General features: G+C 38.9%; 1 protein-coding gene across 1 annotated transcript in view; it reads left to right on the plus strand.

Annotated features, from left to right (window-relative positions):
- Positions 1–4363: 4363 nt before the first annotated feature.
- Positions 4364–26620, plus strand: part of AUH (AU RNA binding methylglutaconyl-CoA hydratase) — a 117491-nt gene continuing 95234 nt past the window's right edge. Inside the window, exons 1-4 of the mRNA XM_058825885.1 lie at positions 4364–4465; positions 4991–5582; positions 14375–14442; positions 14540–14627. Coding sequence (XP_058681868.1) covers positions 4364–4465; positions 4991–5582; positions 14375–14442; positions 14540–14627 — 850 coding nt within the window. The remainder of the gene's footprint in view (positions 4466–4990; positions 5583–14374; positions 14443–14539; positions 14628–26620) is intronic.

The following is a 26620-nucleotide window of genomic DNA, read 5'->3' on the forward strand; positions in this document are numbered from 1 at the left end:
AATATTATTATTTTTTTTTTTTTTAAATGCTTGTGAATACTTTGCTTGTTAAATAAACAGGTTTTTTCACTTTTCTCCAAGGAAATATTTTCCTGAGCCAGCTAGGGGAGGGGCTGCTTGAATTTTCTTTCCTAGAGGGACTCCATTTGGAGGTTTCCTCCCAAGATTTTCCCTAAACCAGGACACATATATACTGCAGGAGAGCTTGCCCTGCCTGTTGCCAAAGCAAATATTCTTTCAGGCATAGTTAACCATCACTGTTGGCTCTGGAGTTCTTCAGAAGGATAAGGGAGTACCCTCTACAGATAAGGAAGGGGAGTACTGCTTCAGACAAAGATTTGCCTGATCATGAAGAAAAGAAATTATTTTAACGATCTTAATATAACAGGGTACAGTTACTGCAAGAAAAGTATTCCATGATGTTAGAGCTGGTTTGCAGTTTGCCTGAATGCATAGTTATTTAGCTGACTCAAAACATTTCTGATGTGTTGAACTAGTTTAAAAACACAAGAAAGCTTTTTAAAAGCTTTGGCGAAAGGAGACATATCAGCACACATGTATTTGGGAGTTGTAACTACATACAAATATATCTATTTTTAAGAATCTTCACTGTAAATTCTCTGTTTTCAGTATCTATGTTTACGTCTAACTTCATAAAAATAAACACCTTTATTTCATGTCCTTTAGGGATAAATTGTGTGCTCTGCCTCAAAATAAAGCATTCTATTAATTTTATTTTATAAATAACTGCTCAATTCCAGCTTTAAGTACATAAGGCCCTCCCTAGACTCTGATCTTCCACTATTACAGAGCTGTAGGTGCCAATTTACTCATGGAAGAGGCCTTGCTCAGCATGTTTGCGTTCCTGTAATTGTTTTCGCATTATGTCTTGTTTATCATCTGAAGAGAATGGGCAGACAATTTTGGGAAGTAAGATTTTAAGAAGTCCCTGTAATTGGCTCACATATGCCATGTGCTTTTCCACTATATTAACTCAATGCATCTGTCTCTGTTTTTAAGCTGAAGGTGTAAATGCACAAATAAATTCAAAGCCAAGATCTGCGCTGTGCTCCAAGACATGAGCGACACATAGGTAGTTTTCAGTAGCGTGCTGCAGCTGGGTAACAAGTGCCAACTAAGCAAGCTTGTAAGCATACCCAAGTAGACTAAGTTTAGTAAGAGTAATTCCTGAAGAGAAAAAGTTGTAAAAACATCTTATATCTTGGCATCACAGTCTTAAAACTGCACTGAGAAGAAAGAAAATGGACAATCTAAGGAAACAGCTGCCTGCAAAACATACTGAATAGACTCAGTGCCAAAAAGGGAACATGCTGTGTGTGCTATATGCTTACTAATAATAAATAGATAACAAGGGTTACGTCTTTATCACTATCAGTTTTAAAAGATCAAAAAGGTTTTACAAGAAGTTTAAAATCAAGACTGGAAAGGCAAGTGTACAAACTGCATAACACAATCAGAAAAATCCTGCTGTTGATAAAAAGTGAATATATGAACACTAGAAGGGACAAATGCTTCTGGACGGTGTGGAATTCAATCAACTTTTGGAAACCAACTTAAGAGGGCGGAGTGCTGATGGATCTCACCCTCAGATATCACAATCCCTTTACAGAGACAATTACTTTTCAATTTGTATCACAAAGGACTTAATTTAAAAAGCCAAAATTGGGTGCTACATTTTTCCTCTAAAACATGTTCAGTCTCTTTTCGATTTACACATGGACACTGATACGCTCATCCAGAGAAAACGGAACAATTTGTTACACTGCATCTACATGAGTCAATTCAAGAAAATTAAAGCATCTTAGAACTAGTGAAGTTCCTTGCCCATACTCCTGCTTCATTGTACATACTGTCTGAACCCTTTCATTATTCACTGTAAAACCACATATTATATAACTACACATGCAATTATTTCTCTGTCTTGTTTCAAATAATTTATTAGCATTTTAAATAGCACTAGATCTCTAACTGAACATCCACGAGTAGTTTCACACTCTTTGGTTTTAGGTACTTAATTTAGATCTAAAGTTGAGAGACCACATGCTTCTGTTATACCTAATTAACTGTGAGTTGTTCCTCTAGAAAATGAACCATGGCAGGTGCCGTGCACCAACGTATACAGAATAGTATTATTAAGAAACTTCTCTCCACAAACCACATAAACAGTGTCCCAATTTCTGCACTTCTGCACTGTGCTAAGTTGCAACAGCACTGCCCTGACCCCAAGCCCCAAACATCCCCCTTCAGATTATATTATCAAACAAAAGCCATAATCAAGCTACAAAAGAGGCTGCAAATTTCACCTGTCAGTTTCAGTCTGAGAACCTGTAACCTGATGTAAATGGGCTTTCCAAGGCCAACTCCAAATGTAACATTAATTATGGTGAAGGACCTTCAAGTTTTTCCCCTTGCATTAGAAAATGACTATGGGACTGTGCTAAAAGTTACAGCTGAGTACAGTGAATTTGGTGAGCTAGTCTCCATCTACACTGGTTCTATTTTCATGCACTGCTTCTGTGGACATAAGGGAGGCTAAGTCAAGTTTTATTATAATCAATTTATAATCAATTATTATAATCAATTTACTTTACCAGTCACCAAGTATCAATATTTGGATTTTTGTGTGTAGCAGCAATCAGGCTACCAAGCAGTGTGATACATTATTTAGGCAGTTACTTACAATTACATTCCAGTTGCTCTATTTTTTTAAAATTAGGATATATCTTCAAATAATAATCTCCATGTCAACATACTTTACCTTTCCACATACTACTATGACCCCAAAGCTGTGTTTTAGAAGTAAACTACAGCAAAAAAACCAAGGAACAAGAGAATATGGAAAACTTTACTTTCATCTGAGTCCTGAACTATGCTTCCATGTCAAGAAATGGGAGAAATTGAATATACGGTATAACAAAATGCAGCATAGTATTAAATGACTGCAATAAAACACATATATGTGCATATCTTATAATGCAGTTTTACACATTAATAGAGAAAAAATGAATAGAAATCAAATTTTCAAGTCTTACACAAAGAAAGTAAAATCAGACGTAAAAGAAAATTGCATTTCTAAAATTATTTGTTTTAAAAATGACTGGGTGTTTCTACAATGGAGATTAATCTGTTGGCTTGACTGCATTTACTGACCTCTGCTCAGAAATGTGTTCACTAGTTCTTCAGTCTGGGAATCACTGCATATTACTAAATGTCTGCCTTCAGCTTCAAGGCAACATGATGCGGCAATGAATTTAGTTCTGCTTTTAATGCCTTTCTATCTTCTGCATCTTTTAGAATAGTGGTGTCTCCCTGTTTCTATTGATGTAATTGGATATGACATTTCAAAATTCCTCCTCATAAACTAAAATGTTCTTCAACTGCAAACAAAATTTCTTTATTTCTCTCTACTGGAAGTCTTTGGCACCCTGTGGACTCTACTGGAAAGAGCTGTGAATCACAAGCTATTGCCCTGTTTAAACAGTAAAAGGTAATAAATGCAAGGCGATAGTCTGCCTATACCTTCCCCCACACGTACATTTGCCCTTCATGGTGCTCCACAAGAACAAATAGAACATTATTTTTAGACTTTCGTTTCTCCAGAAGGAAGGCATGGAGGGGCTGCTGAGCAACCCCATGAAGGAATGCAGTAGCTAGGTTTCTGAAACAACAATCAAAATGGCTCCATCTGACCCTCTGTTCAGAAGCAGTACAGCTTTATACCCCTGATTAAGTAACACTGCATTATGAAAATGGCAGGGGGTGGCTCAAAGGCACTTTTCAGTTCTCAAGACCTAATTTGAAGGAAATAACCTTGAGGAAGACAAACTTCACAGCTTTTTAGAGCCAGTTATAACAACCTTTGCCAGGTTCTGTCTAAGGAAACAAGTCAACTTCTTTTATATCTAATGCATATTCTGGCTCAAGCAAATTGTTATGGCATTGACACATGGATTGTTGATATTTCAACCGTTTTGAAACAGGTCATAGCAGTCTTGAATCATGTGAATTTACAACAAAACATAGCAATTACATCCTACCTCCATTGTTACTGCTTTTATTGTTTGACTTATTGCATGCTGGTATGTCTGTTGGTGCGCATGGAGGGCAAGCAGACACCATGGCAGTGTTACTTAGAGACCTAAACCCCACTCTAATACACAAGGCATATTAATTTGATCCTCAGTTTTGCAACACAATGGTAATTCTGAGAGCCCCAAAACAGGAGGATGGACAATCCATGCAGTCTTTTATTGCAGCATACGGAACCATGTGCTACCTGGTTTCTGTTATTGACCATAGCTCCTTTCTTTCTTTAGAGCTGATGTCATGACCAGGCCTGGCCATGGCTGACGTGGAGGAAGAAGCCAGTGCTGCAGAGTTCATGAGTGTTCATTCTGGTGCCACCACACACAGCACAACAGAGCCTGTGCATGTTGCCTTCAAGGCGGGATGTTCTCAATTTCACTGCAAATAAATGTGTCACACAAGTTCCAGCAGTATCATGAAGCCCTGATTAAACTAAACATCTGCATTTACCGATCAGAAATCTGTCCGCACACCTGCATGTTTCAAGCTGTGTGTGAGAATCACAGAATCCTAGAATGTCAAGGTTAGAATGGACTTTAAAGACCATCCTGTCCCAGTCCCTGTCCCATGCCACGGCAGAGACCTCTCCCACTACGCCAGGTTGCTCGAGGTCTTACTCCAATGCTACGAGGGCTCGGGCAACCACAGCGTCTCTGGGCAACTTATTCCAGTGTCTCATCCACTGTCACAGAGAAGGCTTTCCTCCCAAAATCTCACCTAAATTTCCTCTTTTAATTTGTATCCATTACTGCTTGTCTTATCACTACAGATCCTGATGAACTTCCCTTCAGATGCTGAAAGGTTGCTATGGGGTCTCCACACAACCTTCTCTATCACTTCACCAGGCTTCACCAGCCACAGCTCCGTCCGCCTGTCTTTGTAGGGGAGGTGCTTCAGCCCCCTCACCAGAACGGAGCAGAGGGGCAGAATTCCCTCCCTCGCCCTGCTGCCCACACAGTTTTTGACGCGGCCTAGGCTGGGGCTGGTTTTCTGGCAAGTCTCAGACCTCCTCCGGCCGACGAGCCTTTTCCTGGCCTGCCAGTTCCAGCCGGGCTGGGACCGGCGCAGGAGCCGGGCCCGGCCGGGGCGGGCCGCCCCCACCCCGCGGCCCCGGGCGGCGGCGGCGCGCGGAGGGGAGGGGAGGGGAGGGGGGAGCGGCGCCCCGTGCGTGCCGCAGCCGGTCACGTGGGCGGCGGGACCGGGGCCGGGGCCGCGAGAGGCTGAGGCGGCGCCGGCAGCAGCGATGGCGGCGGCGGCGGCGGCGCTGGGCGGGCTCGGCCTCCTGCGCGCCCGGCTCAGGCTCGCAGCCGCAGCCGCCGCGACCTCCGCCCCCCTCGGCCGAAACGGCCACCGCGCGCCCCCGCTGCGAGGAGGCGTCGCCGCCACCGCTCTCCCCTCGGCCGGGAGGAGCTACGGCTCCCAGGCGAAGGAAGAGGAGGAGCTGCGCGTCCGGTACCTGGATGATGAGCACAAAGGTAACGAGGGGAAGGCGGCTCTGCACCCGCTGTCCCGGCCTGGCCGGGGTGACCCCTGCGGGGCAGGGAGAGGGCGGCCCTCGGGGAGCTGCCCGGCGGCGAGGGGCGGGAAGAGAGCGGTGGCTCCTCCTTCTTGTCACCGTGGACGGGGTTGTGTCGCAGGGTGCTGGGAGCTGCCGGCATGGCAGTGGCAGAACTGGGTCAGTTTGGTTGCTTAGCTCTTCACAGCATCGTAAAACGGTTTAGATTAGAAAGGACCTTGAATACTATCTGCTTCTAACTCCTCCGCCTTGGGCAGGGACACCTCCTACTAGACCAGCTTTGCTTAGAGCCCCATCCAACCTGGCCTAGAGCACCACCAGGAATGGGGTATCCACAGCTTCTCTGGGAAACATGTCCCAGTGCCTCACCACCCTCACAGTAAAGATTTTCCTCCTGTTATCTTTCAATTCGAACCCATTCCACCATGTCCTGTTGCAACATGCCCTTTTAAGTAGTCTGGCCTCATCTTTCAGGTAGGTTCCCTTCAGGTACTGGAAGGCTGCAATTAGGTCACTTTAAAGCCTTCTAATTTCTACACTGAACAGTTCAAATTCTGTCTTTCTTTATAGGAGAGATATTCCGTTCTTCTCATCATCCTGGTGGCCTCCTCTAGACTTGCTCCAACAGGTCCATGTCCTTTCTGTGCTGGGACCCCAGAGCTGGATTCAGGGTTCCAGGTGGGGTCTCACCAGAGCAGAGCAGAGGGGCAGAATCCCCTCCCTCCCCTACTGCTCACACTGCTTTGGATGCAGCCCAGGACACGTTTGGCTCTCTGGGCTGGGAGTGCCCATGGCTGGGTCATGTCAAGCCTCTCACCCATCAGCACCCCCAAATCCTTCTCCCCAGGGCTGCTTTTGACCTGTTCATTCCCCAGCCTGTGCTGATACTGGGGATTGTCCTGACCCAGCTGAAGCACCTTGCACTTGGTCTTGTTAAAACTCATGAGGTTCCCATGGGCCCATTTCAGGAGCTTGTCTAGGGTTCTGTGGATGGCATCCTGTCCCTGAGGTGTGTCAATGTCATCATTCTTCTTTACCAGAGTATTGCAGCATATGTGCTGTGTTTGTGAAGTACATCTCTCTGAGCTGGCATCTGTTTGCCACTCTAATTGCAAGAAAATGAAGTTTAGCAGCAAACTTCTAGAGTCATGCTGCTTCAGACATTGGTTTTGTGTTTGTGTGCAGTGGGCAGCGAAGGGCATAGAACTTAGATCCATGATTTCTATGCTGGAAGGTATGGCTTCAGTATTCTCTCATCTCATGCCACTTTCCTAATAACCATCTCATCCTCCTCCTTGCTTTTAGTGTTCTCTACTACTAGTCACCTTGTTCTAATCAACTATATCAAGAGTCTTATTTTAACTCACCTGCTTAAAAAAAGAAAGAAAATCTGTGCTCCTTAGTGACCTGCAGCCAGTGCATCATAGCACAGATGCTTTGTACTTCCTCTTCTCATGTAGTGCTCACTGGATTTTGGAGGTGTTACACTTCCTTTGGTGTTTGTCACTTCCTTCCCCTGTGGATGCGTCAGGGCTTGGAATGGTGGAGAAGAAGTCAGTGCAAACTCTGTTCCTGAGGTTTTATTTTTATAGCCATGATGTTATACCTGCTTTCATGGAGAGCGCCATAGTACAGGGTTTTGATTATCTGCAGCACATGAATCTTTTTATATGGAGAACGTATCTTGGAACCACCATGTATTGAGATGCACAGTTTATATTACATATTTGAGCACATTAACTCAACTATTTCAGACCTGCTGCCAGTTCAGGCAAATGCCCATGAGTTGAATATGCCTATACATAGATTTGTATACATATACAGACAGGTAACTTTAAAACTTTGAACTTCAGCATGAGGCTTAGAAGATTGTTCTTTTGTATTCAAGGGAAAACTGATGTGCTTTCATCTGAGTGTTTGTCATTATTTAGGATTGATAATAAAGATGATGTAATCTGATCTGATTTGTAATCATCTTCTTTTTTTGTACTTCTGTTCCCAACTCTTTCCACTTTGTTTAAGATGTGCTACTTCAGTCCTGTTTTTCCAGCCAACTGTGTTACTTGGAATTAGTTTAAAATGTCTATTCAGATTTTCTGGGGATTATTTTAAGTTAAGGAAGAGACAAGACAGGAGCAAAGAAGAATTTAAAATGTTAGAAGAGTGTTTTTCCTTGGCTTTTTTGTGCTTTACCATAAAGTGGTAGAAAATGTCATGATCTCACATAGTACTGAACTTTTATTTCTATTACATAACAAACATTAAATTAGGCAGTGTGTTCCAGCTGTTGAATCAACTAGGAATCATTGTTTTTGTAATGTTATGAAGGTGTTTCATACTGAATATGTAGCCTAATGCCCCAAAACATGGAGATATTATTTGTAATGTTAAAGCAACTGTCACTATCATAAGGAAGGATTCAATCAGTGTATTTTAATTAATGAATTCTCTTAAGCAGAAGGAATTTTCTTTGGTATTGACTTCCAGAAGGACATAGAAAAAACCACTATTATAAAAGGATAAGAACAAGGATGTAGAAATAGGCCAGGAGACATAAACTTCATATGCTGTCTTTAGCAGCACAAAGAGCAGGCAACATTTCTGCAAAAGAAACATAGCTCTGCTTTCTCCCTGTAGTGCTACCACATACCCTGCTCCTCATCTTGCATGCCAAGTTCATCTATATTTATCTTACAGCATGTAATATCTCTGCTGAATGAGGACACCCACTCTATAAACACCCCTGTGGTCCTGCTCTTTTCTACCCTGCTATTCCTTGATCTACCATTTCATGTTCTAGACGTTTCCACATGGTACTCTGGTGCCTCCGTGGCCTCATCACACCATCCCATTAAATACGTCTTGATTCCATGCAGGATCAGACCCTATTCTCTGACTACCTTTTATGGCACACATATGCTTGTTGATGCTGTGGTTGTGCACTTGCACATGCCTTGTGTTTCCATGTTGCTCAGAGAAGGGTATGTTGTGAATGCTGGGGAGGAAGGAAAACTGGCTGTACCTGCCTCACATACAGGCACATGTCTTGTAGCACTGGACAAATCTTTGGTTGTAGGCAAAGTAGCAAACTGTTCTGCTTCATATCACCTCCATGTGATTTGCATACTCCAGATCTTGGGAAGTTGTTAAATGTGAAATGAGACTATATTTAAAAAATTGGTTATTGAAATTTTAACTCAAGGCTTTCCAGGTTCCAGATTTGACCTGAACTTCTTAGAATACAAAAGGTGTCAGATTTTTATAGAATGTGATTGAAAAATACCTGTGTATTCTGCCCGTGTTGCAACTTATGAAGCTCTTAGTGTCAGTTTTCTCTGAGTAAAGATGACTGTCAGTGTGTTAGTTTTTTTTAATTAAGTATATATCTTTTACTTTATTCAAGATTCTATTTGATCATCACTAGGGCTGAAATGTATTACAACTGTTGACCTTTCAGAACTTAGCCAAATTGCATTAGTGATCCCATTACAAATTTAAATGAACCTAGTGCTTTGGATTTTTAAGGTATAGGTGCAATTGGGAGAAATACCTTTTTAGTCTTGACTCCAGTGTGGCAGTGTCACTTGCTGGAATGGGATATAAATATTTATAAAATTTGTATTTTTCACTGGAATGGTTCCTTATGATCAGATTTCCCAGCTGGTTTTGGTTCAGTTTAGAGTGAGACAGTTTTTGGTCTTCATGAGTTAGAATTTTAATGTACATGGAATAGGCAAAAGCAAATGTAGTCTTGGTTGAAGTTGTTTGCTCAGAGGTTGGAAACGGATAACTAGCTGATAAATTGGAAAAACTTCCCATTCTTTTGCTGTGTTTAAAGCAGGGCTGAGCAGGAGAGATCTACTAATTTAAGACGTGTGGAAAAGAGTTAAATCAGAATTTAGAGATGAAATAGGCTCAGTTAGGGGGTTTTGAAGAATGTTTTGATGTTTTTAAAAAGTACTGGTTAGTACACATCTGTGTGATTTTTTACTTATATACTTCTTGATAAGATGATTAATGAATGCCACCAGAATTGTTCATGATACATTCACCATATGTTCCTGTTTTGCTTAAAAAACTACTTTAGAATAATAAACATCTAAGTACACTTGTATGCCTTGGTTTATCTGAGTAGTTAAGTGAAACAAGCTTAAAAATAACTTGCTTTGATCCTCCTTCAGTTTTTCAAAGCATAATTCAGACATTAATTAAAAAAAAATAATTTTTTTTAATTATGGAAAACCATGTGTATGTGTGTTTAATGCAAATAAATAATAAAATAAATACAAACAAAAGTCTGCAAGGACTTTACATGCAGATGTAGTGAATCTTTTGAACTCTGACAAAACGATTAATATTGGTTTAAAGACAAGATTAATTTTTAAGTAATCATACATTGAGGATGAATGTTTTGATCTTTAAAAAGTGCAAGATGAAAGTGATAAAAACCATTTTTAAAAGGTAGATTTCCTGTTTGGTGATACAAACATTAGGTAAACTAGTATCTAATCTTTTCACTTTATTCAAGTAATAAATTCAGTATATGCTATGTATCCTTATTTCAGTAAAAGGCATTTTTTTGCTTTTACTATGCTTTCATTTTACAACATAACTTTCATTTTTATCATATAACTTTTATAATAAAACTTTTTTTTTTTTTTTCTCTTAAATACTATGAATTATACCACAGTCAGATTTCTCTTTTGACAGGAACAACTTGTAAGTAGAGAACATATTGTACATTTACTTATGCTTTGCCTTTAATGGTTGGCTAGGAAAGTAGTATACAGTAATACTGCTACTTATATTAGACAACAAAGTATGACATTAATATTGGGTTTAGCGTTACGTGAATGCTTATTCCTTCTTAGTAGATCTGTTACATTTTTGATACCATTCAGATAGACCAACAAAGATGATGTACTAGTACTAGTACTAATTCCTACTTTATTAATGATTACTTTTTATTATCTTTTCTTTCACAAGTAGATTTTTCAAACAGTTTATTTTAAACGATTTTGGAAAGCACATTTATATGTGTGTGCCTTAGGCAGAATGAAACATGATTAAATGCTTCAGATGACAATGTAACAGATACTATTGAAAAGTTGCAGCAGTCAGGTCAAGTCCCCTGTGACTGGAAAAGGGGAAACATTGTACCCATCATTAAAAGAGGCTGAAAGCTGGAGCCGGGAAACTTCTGACCCATGAGCCTCGCCACTGTGCTTGGAAGAGTCATGAACAGGTCCTCCCGGGAGCTGTGTTCAGGCATATGGACAACAGGCAGGTGATTCAAGACAGCCAGCACAGCTTCACCAAGGCTGAGTCCTGCCTGACCAACCCAGTGGCCTTGAGTGATGGAATGACCTTGTTGGTGGACAAGGGAAGGGTTGAGATGTCATTTATCTGGACTTCTGAAAAGCTTTTTGCAGAGTACCCCACAGCATCTTTGCTTCTAAAGTGGTGAATTTGCTGGATGGACTGTTCAGTGGATGAGAAGCTGGTTGGATGGTGGCATCCAGAGTGTGGTGGTCAATGGCTCAGGGTCCTGATAGACATCAGTGACAAGTGGTCTGTCTTGGGGGTCTATATGGGGTTGACTGTGATTTAGTAACTTCACTGATGACATAGATGAAGGGATTGAGTTCACCTTCAGCAAATATTTAGATGACACCAAGCTGGCTGGTGCAGTTGACACGTCTGAAGGGCTGAATGTCATCCAGAGGGACCTGGACAAGCTCCTGAAGTGGCCCCATGGGAATCTCATGAAATTTAACAAGACCAAGTACAAGATGCTGCAACTGAGTTGAGGCAAATGCCAGTATCAGCAAACGCTGGTATCAGCATCCCCAGCACACGCTGGGGATGAGCAGATTGAGATCAGCCCTGTGAGAAGGCCCTGGGGGTGCTGCTGGGTGAGAGGCTGGACATGACCCAGCCATGGGCACTCCCAGCCCAGAGAGCCAAACGTGTCCTGGGCTGCATCCAAAGCAGTGTGAGCAGTAGGGGAGGGAGGGGATTCTGCCCCTCTGCTCTGCTCTGGTGAGATCCCACCTGGAACCCTGCATCCAGCTCTGGGGTCCCAGCACAGGAAGGACATGGACCTGTTGGAGCAAGTCCAGAGGAGGCCATGAACCTGATCAAAGGGATGGAGTACCTTCTTTCCTGTGAAAAAAGTCTGAGGGAATTGGGATTGTTCATCCTGAACATTAGGCTTCGGGGTGGCCTATTGTGACATTCCATTTTCTGAAGGGAGAAACATAAAGACTAAGAAATATAGAGAAGGACTTTAAACTGAAATAAAGCAGGTTTAGTGTAGATATTAGGAAGAAATTCTTTACTCTTAGGGACTGAAACTAATTGCCCACAGAAGCTGTGGATACCCCATCACTGGAGGTAGTTCAAGGCCAGGCTGGATTTGCATCTGGACAACCTGGTCTAGTGCAAGGTGTTCCTGCAGGGGGCTTGGAACTAGATGATCTTCAAGGTCCCTTTCTTTCTCAGGATGCTCAGATCTAGTAGTAATGGCATATCAGAACAAAAACGATTAAAATGTGACTATAAAGAATGTCTTTTTGTATATCTATCACTGCAATATGTAGGTATCCCTTGAAAACCTTTTATACTTTTTCTCTTGCAATTCTTGCTTCATATTTTTTTTAATACTTAAATGAAAATTACTGGGTGAGTGCCATCTTTATCTTTTAGTTCTGTAGAAGGAAGCAGAAGCGGTAGTTTTAGAACTTGATACGATGCTGTTAAGCAAAAAATTGACTTGTATGATTTGTCTTCAAGGATCATTGCTTTGTAGGAAAATATTTTAAGTGCTTTAATGTTAACTGGATTTTTCTTCTGAATACATATTGGTGGTGGTGGAGTAGCAGTCTTTGGGCTTCAGTGGGGAGAAGAAAAATTCAAGTGTCATTAAATGTCATTGCCATTAAGTATAATATGCTTCTGAAAAGGACTCTATTTCCTGCCTGAAGTATGGTTTGGGATAATAACATCTCTAGTTTATTCAAGTGTGGGATTTGTAGTGCCTGAAAATCAAAGTGAAGTCAGGGTGAAGGGTCTTTTTGTTGCTTTAACATGAAATGATGCTTTTTCCTAATCTACTTGTGTTGAACATATGGAGTATTTGAATTTGGAGTGATCCTCCTCCTGGAGAAGAAATTGTAACAGCTGAAGAAAAGTGCTACAGCACTACTCCTTTCTGATAACAGAACATAAACAGATTCCTATGTAAGTGCTGAGTAACAGCCTTTACAGGCAGTCCTGTATGAATATCTCCAGCCATAGGGATAAACATGAGAATTCAGGCCTGTAGATCAAGGGAATGAAGTTGATTTGGGTTGACCTGGCTCCACCCCTCTTTTAGGAGGTGTCTATACTTACCAATTGACTGTACCTTAAGAGCAAGGAATGTGTGTTTTATTACTTGCAATTGACACTGTTTTTGTCTGAATCTTGAGAGTGGTAGCAATAGAAGACAAGTGGAAGACTTTGTCTCCAAATTGGTAACTGCAGAAGGAGCAGAAGCTCTTTTAAATCTTGTGTGCATGTGTGTGCAACATACATGCAGGAGGAAGGAGAGGAAGGGAGCTCAAACACTAAGGGAGGACAGGTTTTCTGAAAGTAGAAGAAGCAGTATGTGTACTGAGATGACAAGGCTACAAGTGCAAGATTATGTATAGGTTGTACATTCAAAGCTGAGTGGTGAAGTAGTAATCACCTGGGGAAACACTGAGTTTCTGGAATTTTGTTTTTTCATGTCATAGGTTGATAGCAATACGGTGGGCTTTTTTGAGACAGAGCTCCCTTTCTGCCTTTCATTCCTGGTCCTGCCCTAGCCCTTTTTTTCCCTTTATCCTTACGTTCTCTGCATAAAAGGTCCTGATTGATAAAATGTTACCAGTGTAGGAGCAGGACTGTGTGCCGGTGTTTTGATCTCAGGCAGTAATTGTCTAAAAGATTGTTATAGTTGTGGCAAGCTTAGGCATTTGGTCTATTACCATGACAGGCTTTTCAGAATTTTCCTCTTTGATAATCATGCCTGTGTGTGGTGGGATGGGGGGAAAAATTAAGACAATTTTTGTTTCTGCTGCAGCATTCAAACCAGTGCACAGGTAGTCAGTTAGACAATTGATCTGTGACTGGACTAAAGGATCTGTGAATGTGTCTGTGGAGCCATGTACCAAGCATCAAGCTTGATTTTTGTGTTTCAGGGGAGGATTTTTGTTTGATTTTGTTCCTTTTTAAACAAAAGTACGTGTTTCCCACTGGGGGCATTCTTTCTATGTTTATGACTTCCTTTTAGCTGTATTGGAGTTGCTGGTCTTTGCTCAGGTAGCACTTCATACTTTAAGAAGTCCCTGTTGGTAGGCTCTCTAAATATGGAAATATGTGCTTTACAGTTAACTGTCTTTCCTGACTGTATGTCAGCACTTCATGCACAAACATGAAATTTGTGCATGCAGTTGTGTAATTCTGCATTCAACCTTTGTAAGCACTGTTTCCACATGAAGATGTTAGGGCCATATTTTTGTTCTTAAAGTAAGCGTAATTTCTTTTGAGTATTGAAAAGAATAAGTCAGTTTATTTTCTTCCAGAAATTCAGTAGTGATTACACTAGCATTTTTTTGTTTTTCAGTCCTCAATGCCTTATGTATAATTTCAAAATAACAATAATTTACATAAATGATACATATTTCACTACATTGTAACAATGATGTGATCCTTCTTCCCCTCCAGGAATTGTGGTGCTTGGATTAAACAGATCTCATGCCAAGAATGCACTTAGCAAAAATCTTGTAAAAATGGTAAGTGAAAAGAATAGTTTTTAGCAAAAAGGTGAAGTATTGGAATGAAGCACTTTAAAAAGTGTTTGGTTATTCCCCTTCCTCCTTTCTTCTGTAGATGTCAAAAGCTGTGGATGCTTTGAAATCTGATAAGAAAGTACGAACTGTTGTATTCCGGAGTGAAGTCCCAGGGATATTCTGCGCTGGTATGCAAACTTAATTTTCCTGAGAAGGTGGAAATCTGCATTCTCTTATTGCACGTAAAAAAAAAAAAAGAAAAGGCCCGGATTCCAAGGAAACATGTCTTTTTCATATATTCATCTCAGTAACAAACAATACATTTTTGAATTATTTTCCTCAATCAAAAGAATCAAATATTGGATCTATTCTTTCTGTGTCATAAAGTATTTCAAAATATATAATAGTTTAACAACAATGGTGAAAAATAATTTGATTGATCCAGAAACTCTTGGAAGTATGTGTGAATAAGATGCAAACAATTTTAGAGGCCATATAACGAGCCTTTGTAGAAAGCTGTATCAAACCTGTGTTTTAAATGTATTAACTTGAACTTTTAATTAAAGAAACATATGTCAACTTAAAATTTCATGGTGAATATGCATGTTACCGCAGGCTAAATGTATTCTCAAATTAAAAACAAATCAAAACAAAAAGCTCACACCGCAGCCCACATATCCAACAGTACATGCATCTTGCCAAAGTGCTCAGAAAAGCAAAAGCTCTCAATTACCAGATGCTGGGAAACAGAATTTGCTGACATGTCAAGATCATTTCATACAGCAGTATCTTTTATGAATATCAAGTGAATAGTCTTATTTAAAAAAGTTTCAACCAGTTCTTACTTTATTCAAATTTAATTCACATCCATTTGAAACAGGAAACAGAAATAAAACAGTTTGTTCTCTCTAATGCATTATTAGAACTGTCAAGAAAGAGGAGATCAGTTCTGAAATTTTACTTTTCTGATCACTTACGTAGTTGTTATTCTTGATAGTCCCAAATAACATAATTAGTTTAGTTTTAAATGTAAAATAGTTTTTCCAATTTTTGAAATATGTAACATACTGAAGCACTTTTATTTGAATTTAAATTTTTTTATTGCTTTTAGTAAGCCTGTTCTCATGCAGATATAGTTTGTCATTTACAAGACTTGTGAAAATAATTGTCTTGGAAAAAAGGTACTTAGTAATACATATAAATAGGTTAAATGTGTATGTATTAATCAGCGTATTTAATTTAAAAGTTATATCTTGTTTTAAATCAAGAAGTTTTAAATTTTAGTCATCTCAGAAAAATACTGTACGTTTCAAACTGATGAAGAATGAAGCCTCAGAGCAACACGTGCAAATGATGTTTCAAGTTAAATGTTATGCTCTTGAAATAAAAAGAGGTCTGTTGGGTTTTTTTAACAATGTTTTTTATTTGACATTCTTGAATTTTGTAGTAGCGGTATATTGGAAATAGGAGAGCAGAAATACTGATTTTGAGGGAAAGTATCTTATCTCAGGCATGCTATTGTTATTGTACTTATGACCTCCTAGTACATCTCCAGTATTCTTTGTTAGCTGCCTCTTCTGAGCTGTTTTGGTATAAAGACTTAATATAGTCATTGCTGCTTGTTTGTCTGCTTAGAAAACCAAGCAATTTGGAGAATGAATTTAACACATAACAATAGAGAAGATACAAGGCCGTTAGGAAGGAAAATTAGTCCTGAAAAGAAGACTGTGAAAGACAAGGGCTGCGTACCTATATCTGGATCTTAACCCAGGGAATAGAGATACAGTGTAAACTAGGTGTCTATAATTTTAAAAAAGTGATGGGTAAAACAAGAGTCCTAAGAAAGGAGATTCTGTAGTCAAGCAAGTGAAATAAAGGATGTTCCAACTGTGGTAACTGAAATTTAGAGTGAAACAGAATACCTGAGGCAGAGTTTGTTAATGAAAATAGGCAAAAATTGCACAGTGGATGGATGGATGGATGGATGGATGGATGGATGGATGGATGGATGGATGGATGGATGGATGGATGGATGGATTACTTCAGTAGGTGACTTTAATGGGTGTCTCTAAGGAGAACAATAATAGAGGAAGCATAGTGAGATGTGGAAAAAAAGGTTAAAAGTTTAGGGAAGTAAGATGAAGAGAGGAACATACTGGATGTAAGAAGGCAGTTTCTGGAGGGGACTCAGGAAATTCAGTAGAACAGAAGAAAGTGTTTTCAAACTTAAATGTTAAAGGAGAATATGTTGCTTCAAGAACATTTAATTTCCTTAAAAAATGTGAGGATCATCTTGTAAAATGTCACAATTTTCTTATGCCTTATAGTGCTGTTTAGTTAGGCTAAAACTGGAATGTTTTTATTTTTTTTTTTGTATATCCTCAATAATGTTTTCTTGCTAATATGTGTGGAAATATATGTTTTTTAAAAAATACACTTTTATGATTATTTTTTGGATCGCCATCTGATGTTTTACAGACTACATATTGGGAAACTTTGTCCCAGAATGTAGTTCCCTTTTATGTGTGGAATGAAGTCCTAGATCATTAAATCGTGCCATTCCTTAGCTATCAACAAATATCTGTGAAAGCCACAAGCCAAGTGTCTTGTTTCCTTCTAAGGCCTAGTCCACGAAACATGACATCCAACCATTTTTCTCAAAGTAGCAGTGTGGATGATTAAAATATTTAAACTCTGTTGATGACTGATGTAGATTTGGGTATGATTTCAAATTATGGTATTTTCGCACGGTGAAATCGGAGAGGGACAAAAATGGAATTGTATGAAAGAATGTAGAGATGTGCCAGAAATCATATCCTTTCTGCATAAATAATTGCTGCATAAAAATTCACTATGAGCCTTTACCTACTCTTTTCTTTGTGTCTCCTTTTTAATATTTCACACATCTGTGGGTGTAGAAAGTTCCTAATTTATGCTCTAGCACTGATCAAAAGGGGCACCCAGAAGTCAAAGCCTTGAATACCTGGGGTTAAGGATGTCTATGATTATGCATAGACTATGTCTATGAGTAATTATGTCTATGAGGGCTTCTTATTGCTTCCATTAGAAAAACTCTGGCACCGAGTCACTTCTTGGCTCCTTTCTACATCTGAAACCATATAAGTAAAGTATTGGTCTTTCTGGAGTGAACATGTATGACCAGTCCTGGCCTATGTAAGTCGAGGCTTTGGACTTGCACCATTCTGCAGCCAAATCAGATGAGTCTGTACAGGAATCTTTTTGTTTTCTGACAATTCTTGAGGAAGGCATAGGCTTATGCATGGAATAAGGCAGGTATCCCATGGGTAAAATGTCCATGATCAAGTAATCATGGGCTGTGCTGTGTTCACACAAGGGGCCAAATTACATTCACATAGGCGGTTTGAATAACTTGATTTTTCATTATTAATATAATTTTAACATATGTATATTAGTGATGTTGCTGGGGTACTTTTTGTGAGCAGATTTTTAGGCTTTTTTTCATCTTCAAAATAATTTAAGTAAGTATGCATAATAGTGTTTGGTGGTACGGTACTGCTAGGAAGAGAGAAGGCAGTAGTTGTTGCCACAAGTTGTTGCAAAATCTGATTTTGTGTCAGTGTGTTTGCAGAGTGGATAAGGTTGGAGGAGGCTTCAGTGAGGTTATCTGGTCTAACCTCACTACTTAATCAGGGTCATTCTGGAGACAATCTTAGAGCTTCTTCTGATTTTAACTACATGAGGTGGAAAAATGGTACAAATAAAATACATTGTTTAAGAGTACATTTTTTGGTTTTCAGAGAGTGTTTGAGAATGACTTTGGTCCAAAGAATTGAACAAGCTAATATTGCACCTTAAAGATTTTGTTGTTCAATTTTCTAAAGTTTTGACTAAAAGCTAAGATAATACTTACAGAACTTCTAGTTATTATAGAATTTTACCTTTGGATGTGTTTTGGCTGAAGCTGAAGACTGCTGCATGATTCTAGGTGTCCTGCTTTCTTCTATTTTTTCCCATTTCACCTACTCTTGTCAGTGTGTTTGATGACGTGAAAAAGGGATTATGTTGTATTTTGCAATTGAAAACTGTGGGATCAGGTAATGGTCTTTCTTTTTTAAACAGTTTTGTGTGTTGGTGGTTATAGTGATTAAAGAAACAGATTCTGGTTATATTATTTTCCTTTTACCTTTTTGCTACTGTTTTACCATTCAGAGTGTAGTATCCCTGGTGCCTGAAAAACCAGGACAGTTGCTTAACTTTTACTGTCCAAGTCCAGTCAGAGATAATTTCTCTTAAAAATCAACATGTGAGTTGTTGTCAGTTTCCCTGCATCCATACCTCCTCTGCTGATATGCAGGAAAAAAATCCTACTATCTCATAAAGGAGAAAAGAATCAGAGGAAGACAATGCTTCTGGATTTTGATTTGCCTGGGTGAGCTAGGAGAGCTTTCTGTTGTAACTTGTAAATTTTTGAGACTTTTGTGGTGACTATGTTTAGAGTCTAAGTGTTTAGAACAGTCTCTCTTCAGTATTGTTTTTTCAAAGTGAGCTGGAGTATATGAAATAGAGGTTGTGAGGTTGATGTGTTATTTGCTTTGTATATGTGTGCATACAAAGACAGCAAGCTGTGGAATAATTTTTACTTGACATATTTGAAAAAAGTTCTTTGGAGACCTTATTTTAAAAATTTTTGACACATATCAGAATATAGACAGTTAACTTTTTGCTGTTGTTGTTGTAACAGGCTTTCAAGACAGCTTGAAAAATTTTGGTATTTGAGCTCTTTAAACCACTTTGACCTAAATGTTACTGCAGCTTGGCCAATAAAGTCCCTTCTTGGAAAAGCAGAAGAAATCTCTGTGCCAGAAAAAATTTACCATTTCAATCTGTAGTGTGAGTAAAGCCAACCCAAATGCTTTTCCTCTTGGCATAATTTGTCTGCATCAGAACAAATTTTTTTTCCGGCAGGGTTGTTTCCAGCAGGGTTGAATTGGCTATTTGGAGTCTAATTCCTGGCTGCCACTTCCAGCTGGTGCAGTTTTTCTAGCAGAAGTTTATGAAGCAGATAAGCCTGGTAGAGCAGATCCTTGAAGGCCTCTTTGTTTATGAAGTTTTGATATGGAGGAGTAGAGGAGTTGCATAATTGCTCTCAAATACTTGACCTACTCTTATTTTTATAGAACTAGCAAGAGTAGTAGGGAAGTATTACTGTGGGTGTAGTCTTCTTTTTTCTTTCAGTCTCTGTTAAGCAAGCAAGGAGGAGTGTATACTTTCACAGACCATATTTGGTTCTCCAGATTTCAGCTCCCGCACCAGAAATTAAGAAGAGATTTTGTGTATTACTCCACTCTTCTCTCTTTAGCATTCAGATCACACATGAAAATTCTGAATATTTCTGTTGCTGCATGTACCTTTCATTGCCCCAAATAAATTCTTTGCCATGTAGACTGTACCTAGGTTCTTTCCTCTTTCTCATTCCAACTTTCACTAACATTGAGACTCCAAGTGCTGTTAGCTGCTTGTAGACTATTAGACTCAACAAGTTTCATTTCCCCTAGAACAACATGCGTGACATGAAATGTGTTAGGTTGGTCAGCCATGTGGCAGGTCTGTCTTGTGAGTGTGTGCACAGTTATCTGTTACATTTAGCTTCTACAGCTTGCATTTGTCTGATGTAGATAATTTTGCGTCTTAATTTTGATGTTGTCTTTCTGGAATGACTAGTTCTTGTCATGATTTTCTAGAGCACATGTTGAACAACTGAGCCAATAAAGAGTGCAATTATTGTGGTTTGATCCTTTTGTCTATATACAGAAAAAAAGTCCCAGTAAGAAAAATAGGTTTTAATATCTTTCTTTTGGAAATACCTTAGTCATCCAACTCCAAGTGCTCCTCTACTGTCTACCCTGATAACACATACTAAATTTAAGAAGAAATTGGAATGACACAGGATTTTTCAGAGCTAAAAAAATGCTAAAAGGAGTTTCCCAGGAGGTTTTTCAGTAAGAATATGAAAATCTAACAATGTTCATTTTTTCAATTTACAAAAGACTGATCCACTTCTGATGAGGAAGCGGGTACAAAGAATATGGTAGGAAATTGGAAATTGGGTGAGACTGTACTCAACAGTGTGGTCTTCAAATCAGCATCTAATCAACTAGGAAAGTCTTAGCTAAGAATCACTTGTCTGTCTTCTCATTGGTTGGTGCAATGCCTTACTTGAGAAAATGATAAATTTTTGGTTTTCATTTGTTCAGCTTTCTGAAAGTTATTCTCTAGTTTGAAATAGAGCTTTTAAGATAATATATTTAGTTCCCATGGGCCTCTCTGAAAAGAGACCAGGAGCTGTCCTGGAACTTGACAGAGCAAGGTGCAGCCAGTTCCTAAACAGACCCATGACTGCCCAATACTGAGTCTTTAAGAGATGCTGGTGGCACCTCTGTGATAACATATTAGAAATTGTAAAGAACCATGTGCAGCAGCCATGAGAGAGGAGTGAGAAAAAATTGCAAGAACAGCAGACCCCCAGATCAGTAGCAAGGAAGGGGAAGAGGTGCTCCAAGTGCCAAAGGAGAGATTCCTTTGCAGCCCAAAGACAAGACCATATCAAAGCAGGTTGTCACTGTGGAGGTCACGGACACTGGACCAATCTGGAACAGCCACACTTCAGGCCATGAGGGACACCATGCTGAAGCAGGTAGACATGCCCTGATGGAAGCTGCAGCCCATGAGGAGTCCAGTCAGGAGCAGGTTCCTGGCAGAGTTGTGACCTGTGGAGAGCAGCCTATACAGGCTGTATACCAGATGTTCTAGCCTGGGCATTCTGTGGCCCTTGGGGAACCCATGCTGGAGAAGTCTGTTTCTAAAGGACTGTGCTCTGTGGAAAGGACCATGCTGAAGCAGTTCCTGAAGAACTGTGACTCCTGTGGGAAGTCCTGGGAAAGACTGTATTGCGTGGGAGGGATTCTATGCTGGAGCAGGGGAAAAGAGTGAGGAGGAAAAAGTGGCAGGGATGAAGTGTTATGCTTGAATTGCAAGCCCCATTTCCTCTCCCTTTTGCTCTGCACAGCACTGGGGAGAGGTGGGGGAGTTAGTAATAAAGTTAAGCCAGGAAAAAAGGAAGAAGGAATGGTGGGAGGAAGATGGATTTATTTCGGTTTTTGTTTCTCACTATCTATCTTTTATTGGCAATAAATTTAATTTATCTTTCCTAAGTCCAGTCTGTTTTGCACATGATGGTAGCAAGTGAGTGATATCCCTGTCTTTATCTTGATCCATGAGCTTTTAATTGTATTTTCTTCCCTATCTTATGAGGAGGGGAACTGGCAGAGAGCCTAAGTTAACCTACCACATCCAGTTATTATGGATTTTTCAAAGTAAGATTGAGGCAAGACCTTTATTCTTGAAGAGCTATGAATTGAGGGTGGATTGGTTATATAAAGTCTCAGAGAAACTTGTATCAAAAATGGTCTAAAATAAAAGTAATCAGGAAGGTTTCTTTCCAATTGAGTGAGTAGTGACCAGAACTGTGTAATAAGTATGGTACAGAAGTTAAAATGGAATAACTTCAATAGAAAACACTAAATCCCTAACTACTTTGTTCTTTTTTCCATCCCTTACTTGAGGTGCAGAATTTTTTTCTTAGTGCTTAAGTATGGCATCTGTTTAGATGACTCACTCTTCCTACATTGTGTGCTCTGAAGACTTGTGTATGAAATATTGTGTGTCCTTCTCTAGTTTTGAAGCTCTCTAATGACAACTTCAGTTTAGTTACTCCTTTAGTATCAGGAGCAATTTATAAAAATGTTATATTTCTAAGAGGGATTCCATTATTTCATTGAATACAGACAATTTGAATTGAAAGTACTTTCAACCACCATGTAGTTGTCTCCTGTGTCAAAGATTTCTAAGGGTCTAGTGGAAGTAGAGACAACTTAATTCTTAGCTAATATTACCATAGCATAAAATTTACCAAAAGAAAGTTTCTGGTAATTGGATGTATTCAGCTGTAATGCTAGTTGTGGATATTTCCATGCCATTTTTCTTCCCTTTTTTTGGTCTTGAATGAGCTGTAGACCATAGCTCTGATTTGTGTACACAAAATAAAAACCCAAATTTAAGATCAGACCATTAGTGAAATATATGAGCTCCAGCTAGAGAGTAATCTTTTTAGCAGTATTTTTCCTTGATTGATGCAATTTTGAGATTTGCTTTTCAAGCTGATGAAACAGGACATCTGACCATTCTTTCTCTTGTGTGGCTTGTGACATCTGATAGAAAATGGAAATATAAAGGTTTATTTATTCCAATGATACAAGCATTCTTTCTCCTTCCTCAACAGAGCTGAAGTCGTCTTTAACTTGAGATCCATGCTATTACTTGAAGTTGACGAAAAAGATCCAAATCTGTCTGAGTTGGTTCTCTAGTTGTGTAGTGAGCTTTGCCAAATGGAGTCAACATTTTGTAGACAGTTACCTTATTAGATTGATCAAGCTAGTGCTTTACTAGTATAATATTTGCCAAAGTTTGGACTCCGTAATGGACTCTATATTTCTCCGTTATGTGGAAATACAGCACCTACTTCACTTACTGGAAATGTGGGATTATTTTATTGGATGGATATGTGTCTTTAGAACTCATTTTGGGCAACAGAAGGCTATACTATATTTGCTGTCATTCAGCCGGCTTATGTGTTCTGGGAAGTATACAAGAATGATTAAAGTGTACTTTTGTCTACTGGAGAGAATGGTGAGGGTGTTGTTTTACCAGCTGATTAAAAAATATATTTTTAAAAATTTTTGAGTTTTAGTAGTTTAACAAATTGTCTTAGGCTTTTTAGTCTATTGCAGCAAATGCATACAATTAATGTAGTATTTTCTGGAAATATTTTTTCCAGTTAAACACACCTACAATATAAAATATTAAATTCTAGTTAAAATATATATTTCTGAGGTAGTGGTATTTGGCTAGTTCTTTATCCAGAGGAGGGTAAAAAGAAAAGGAATGACTTTCTCAAAGCCATTAAAAATTATAAAAGCATGGGAAAAATTGATCAAATTGAATGCCTAAAATGGGTAAATTGAAATACTAGCATAATTTTTTATGTCTGGGGAAGTAGTTACAAATAAATATACTGGTGATAAGAGGAATTTATTTGTTTGGATTCTGTGTACAGCAGTCAGAGTCATGCTCAGGGTATTCTCTGAGTAGCTGTACAGAGAATCTAGGGAGACAAATGTCTAAAGGAAATAGTTGACTGTTTTTTAGTTCACTTCCTACATCTTGTTTATATTATGTTGAATAAAAAATTTGGAGGTGCAGCTTGCTTTTTATTATGATAAATAGAGGATTGGAGTCTAATTTTAGAGCTAAGACTTTTATTATCAAATGACTGAAAGTCATTTGATGAATGAAAAGAAATATAAACATATAGCTTACAAATAAGTAGATCAAGTGTGATTCTGAACAGCTGGAGAACTTCTAAAGTTTCTTGAGATGCTTGAAATTGATGCAATGCTCTAGATCTTTTAGATTGTTACAAAAATGATACAGGAGTCTCCAGAGCAGACATTGGTAGTGACATGTTGTCCAAACTTAGCACAGGCCGGAGCAGTGAATATCTGGGAAATGCAATTTCAGCATATCCCAGAGTTTAAATAAAAGTGACATCTTGGTGATTATGAAGCAATAAAAGGTACCTCACTGGGGTACCTCACCTGACTTCCTAGAACAGAGAAACACACATACAGACCTTACTTATAATCTTTCAATGAGTTTCCAAACAGTGAAATCTTTTCTGGAGTGGATATAGCAGAACAGACTAAATTAAAATGGAAAAGGTAGCAGATGACCCAGAACATTTTATACTGGGAAAACTGTGTTCTGCAGTGGATGTCCCTAGATAGCTGGACAACTTGTTTTCCCATTTGCTCTCATAAAGAGGCTGTGCTTTCTGGATATAAAATATTTTAAATATTTTATGTAAATATTTAGAGAATAATCAGAATTGGTTTTCCTTTGTAATTGTTTGTCTTTTTTTTAATATGCTTCCCAAGGGTTTGCTTTGCAGATGTCTTTGGTGATGTCACTGGCTTGTTGCAGTTTTTGCTTCTTAGGAATGTATCTTTAATGGCTATGTATGTGCTGCAAATGCAATGCCTTAATTTTTTTATTATGAAAAGTTGTCCTATACTATTTCTGTCGGATTTATCCAAACCCATATTTTCTAGGTTGCATGAGTAGATGAATTCCTGTATTTCATATACTTGTTGGAGCTGGGTTTGACTTTTGGAATGGAGTCCTTGTGGCAGTGCTTAGAACTGCTTAGGAGTTGCATTGAATTTCATGTGTAGATACTTAAATGCATTACACTTCTTTTTCCCCTCCTTTTTTATCTTGTATCATTGAAGCATGTAATTAGAAGACTATTGGCATACATGACATCATGTAAGAAATTCCTGTAATTGCTTACATGTTAGAGATGTGTAGATGAACTTGACTGTTGTAAAGAAAGACTTAACTGGAAACCTGCATAACCATCACCAGACTGCTTCTGATGTTTGTGTGTGGATCAGAGTGAGAGGACTGCAGAATTCAGTGCTGCTGAAGTCTTTGATTTGGTATGGTAGGGTAGTACACAAGGTGCTGTATCTGAACAGTTTTATTTCCATGGAAGTGAGTAAAGTCTTCTTGAGATTCTCCTGTTCAGAAAAATTCTGAGTATGGTATAATTTGTTGTCCTTAAGCAAGCTATAGTCTATACCCTGCAGGAGTATTAAAGCTAGATAACTGTTGATTTAATATCTAAACCTACAGGAATAACTATGTAGTCATTGTTGGTATCTTTAAGCTCTTGGAAGTCACGGGGCGGTTTGGATGAGTCCTCTGGTATCCTTGTATATATATCAACTTTCAGATTTCTATACCTCTCTGTAGCTCTTTTGAAGTATTTGAGTTTTTTCCTCTGTGTTTGATGTGTGTACTAACAAATGCATTGATTACTAGTGGTCTTATCTTTAAAACTTGTACTGGGCATGTTTGGTTTAGAGTTAATTTCCCATGTAGCAGCCCATGTGGTGCTGTGTTATAGATAGGTGACCAAAATAGTGTTGAAAAGACACCAGTGTTCTATAGCTGTTGCTGAATAGTGGCTGCACAACATCATGGTCCCTTATGCTTCTCACTGTGCCAGTCAGTCAGCTGAGGGTAAGCAGGAGGCTGCAGTGGGGAACAGCTGGCGCAGCCGATGTGAATTGAGCAGGGAAATATTCCATAACGTATGACATCATACTCTGGAGAAAAACTGGGTAGTTGTTTTTCCAAAGTAGACCTTCCTCAGGACTGGAAAGACATTGGTCTGCTGCTGGAATGACTGCTTTTGCATAATTTGTTTTCTTTATTTTTCTCCTTGTACTTAGTAAAGGGACTTCATTTCAACCTGCAAGGTGGGTCCCCCTCTCCCTCCTCACTGCTTTTGCAGTTCTTTTCATTTGTCCATCCTGATGTGCGGTGAGAAAGCAACAGAGTGCTGGCTTACCTGCTATCCAGAGTCAAGCATTACAAAACTATGGCTTTGTATGACATGAAAAATTAAATCTGGAGTCATTAGCTGGATTAGTTCCAAAAACGTCCTGTATGGTAATGAATACCAGCATTGCTGTAATGCTCCCATACTCCTTTATAGCTTTGCTAGAGGGATGCTTGAAGTCACTTTAAGGCTATTCTGACAGGTGTTGCAGCCCTAGATGGTTATTCTTTTTTCCCATTTGATTTTCCGAATATTGTGGTGAATTCTTAATTAAGAGCTTAGGATTTAGGGAGGTGCTCCTTAGCTATTTTTAATCCAAAAGTACCATTAACATTCTTCTGGTAGAAATCCAGGATTTGGAAGATTCTTTCTGTACTTCTAACCCTTCATGGTTAGCAGTTAGAGAAGCTCTGAGAGATGATTTATGGGTATTGTTATTCTCACTGCTTCATGTGAAAACACAACAAAAAATTTTGCATTTTTTCTTGGAGTCTGGAATTGCAGCACCTTAGGATATTAGGTATTATATTATGAATTTGAGATGCATTTCTGAATTACAAAATATTGTTTGGCTGTCTTTCTTTATAGACCTTCACCAGCAATGTGGTTTTGCTTTAAGCCTTTAATTTCAAATCTTGGAATGGAGAAAATGTTACCTATATTTAAGAATGAAAA

The sequence above is a fragment of the Poecile atricapillus genome, chromosome Z, assembly GCF_030490865.1.
Source record: "Poecile atricapillus isolate bPoeAtr1 chromosome Z, bPoeAtr1.hap1, whole genome shotgun sequence".
Classification (NCBI taxonomy): domain Eukaryota; kingdom Metazoa; phylum Chordata; class Aves; order Passeriformes; family Paridae; genus Poecile; species Poecile atricapillus.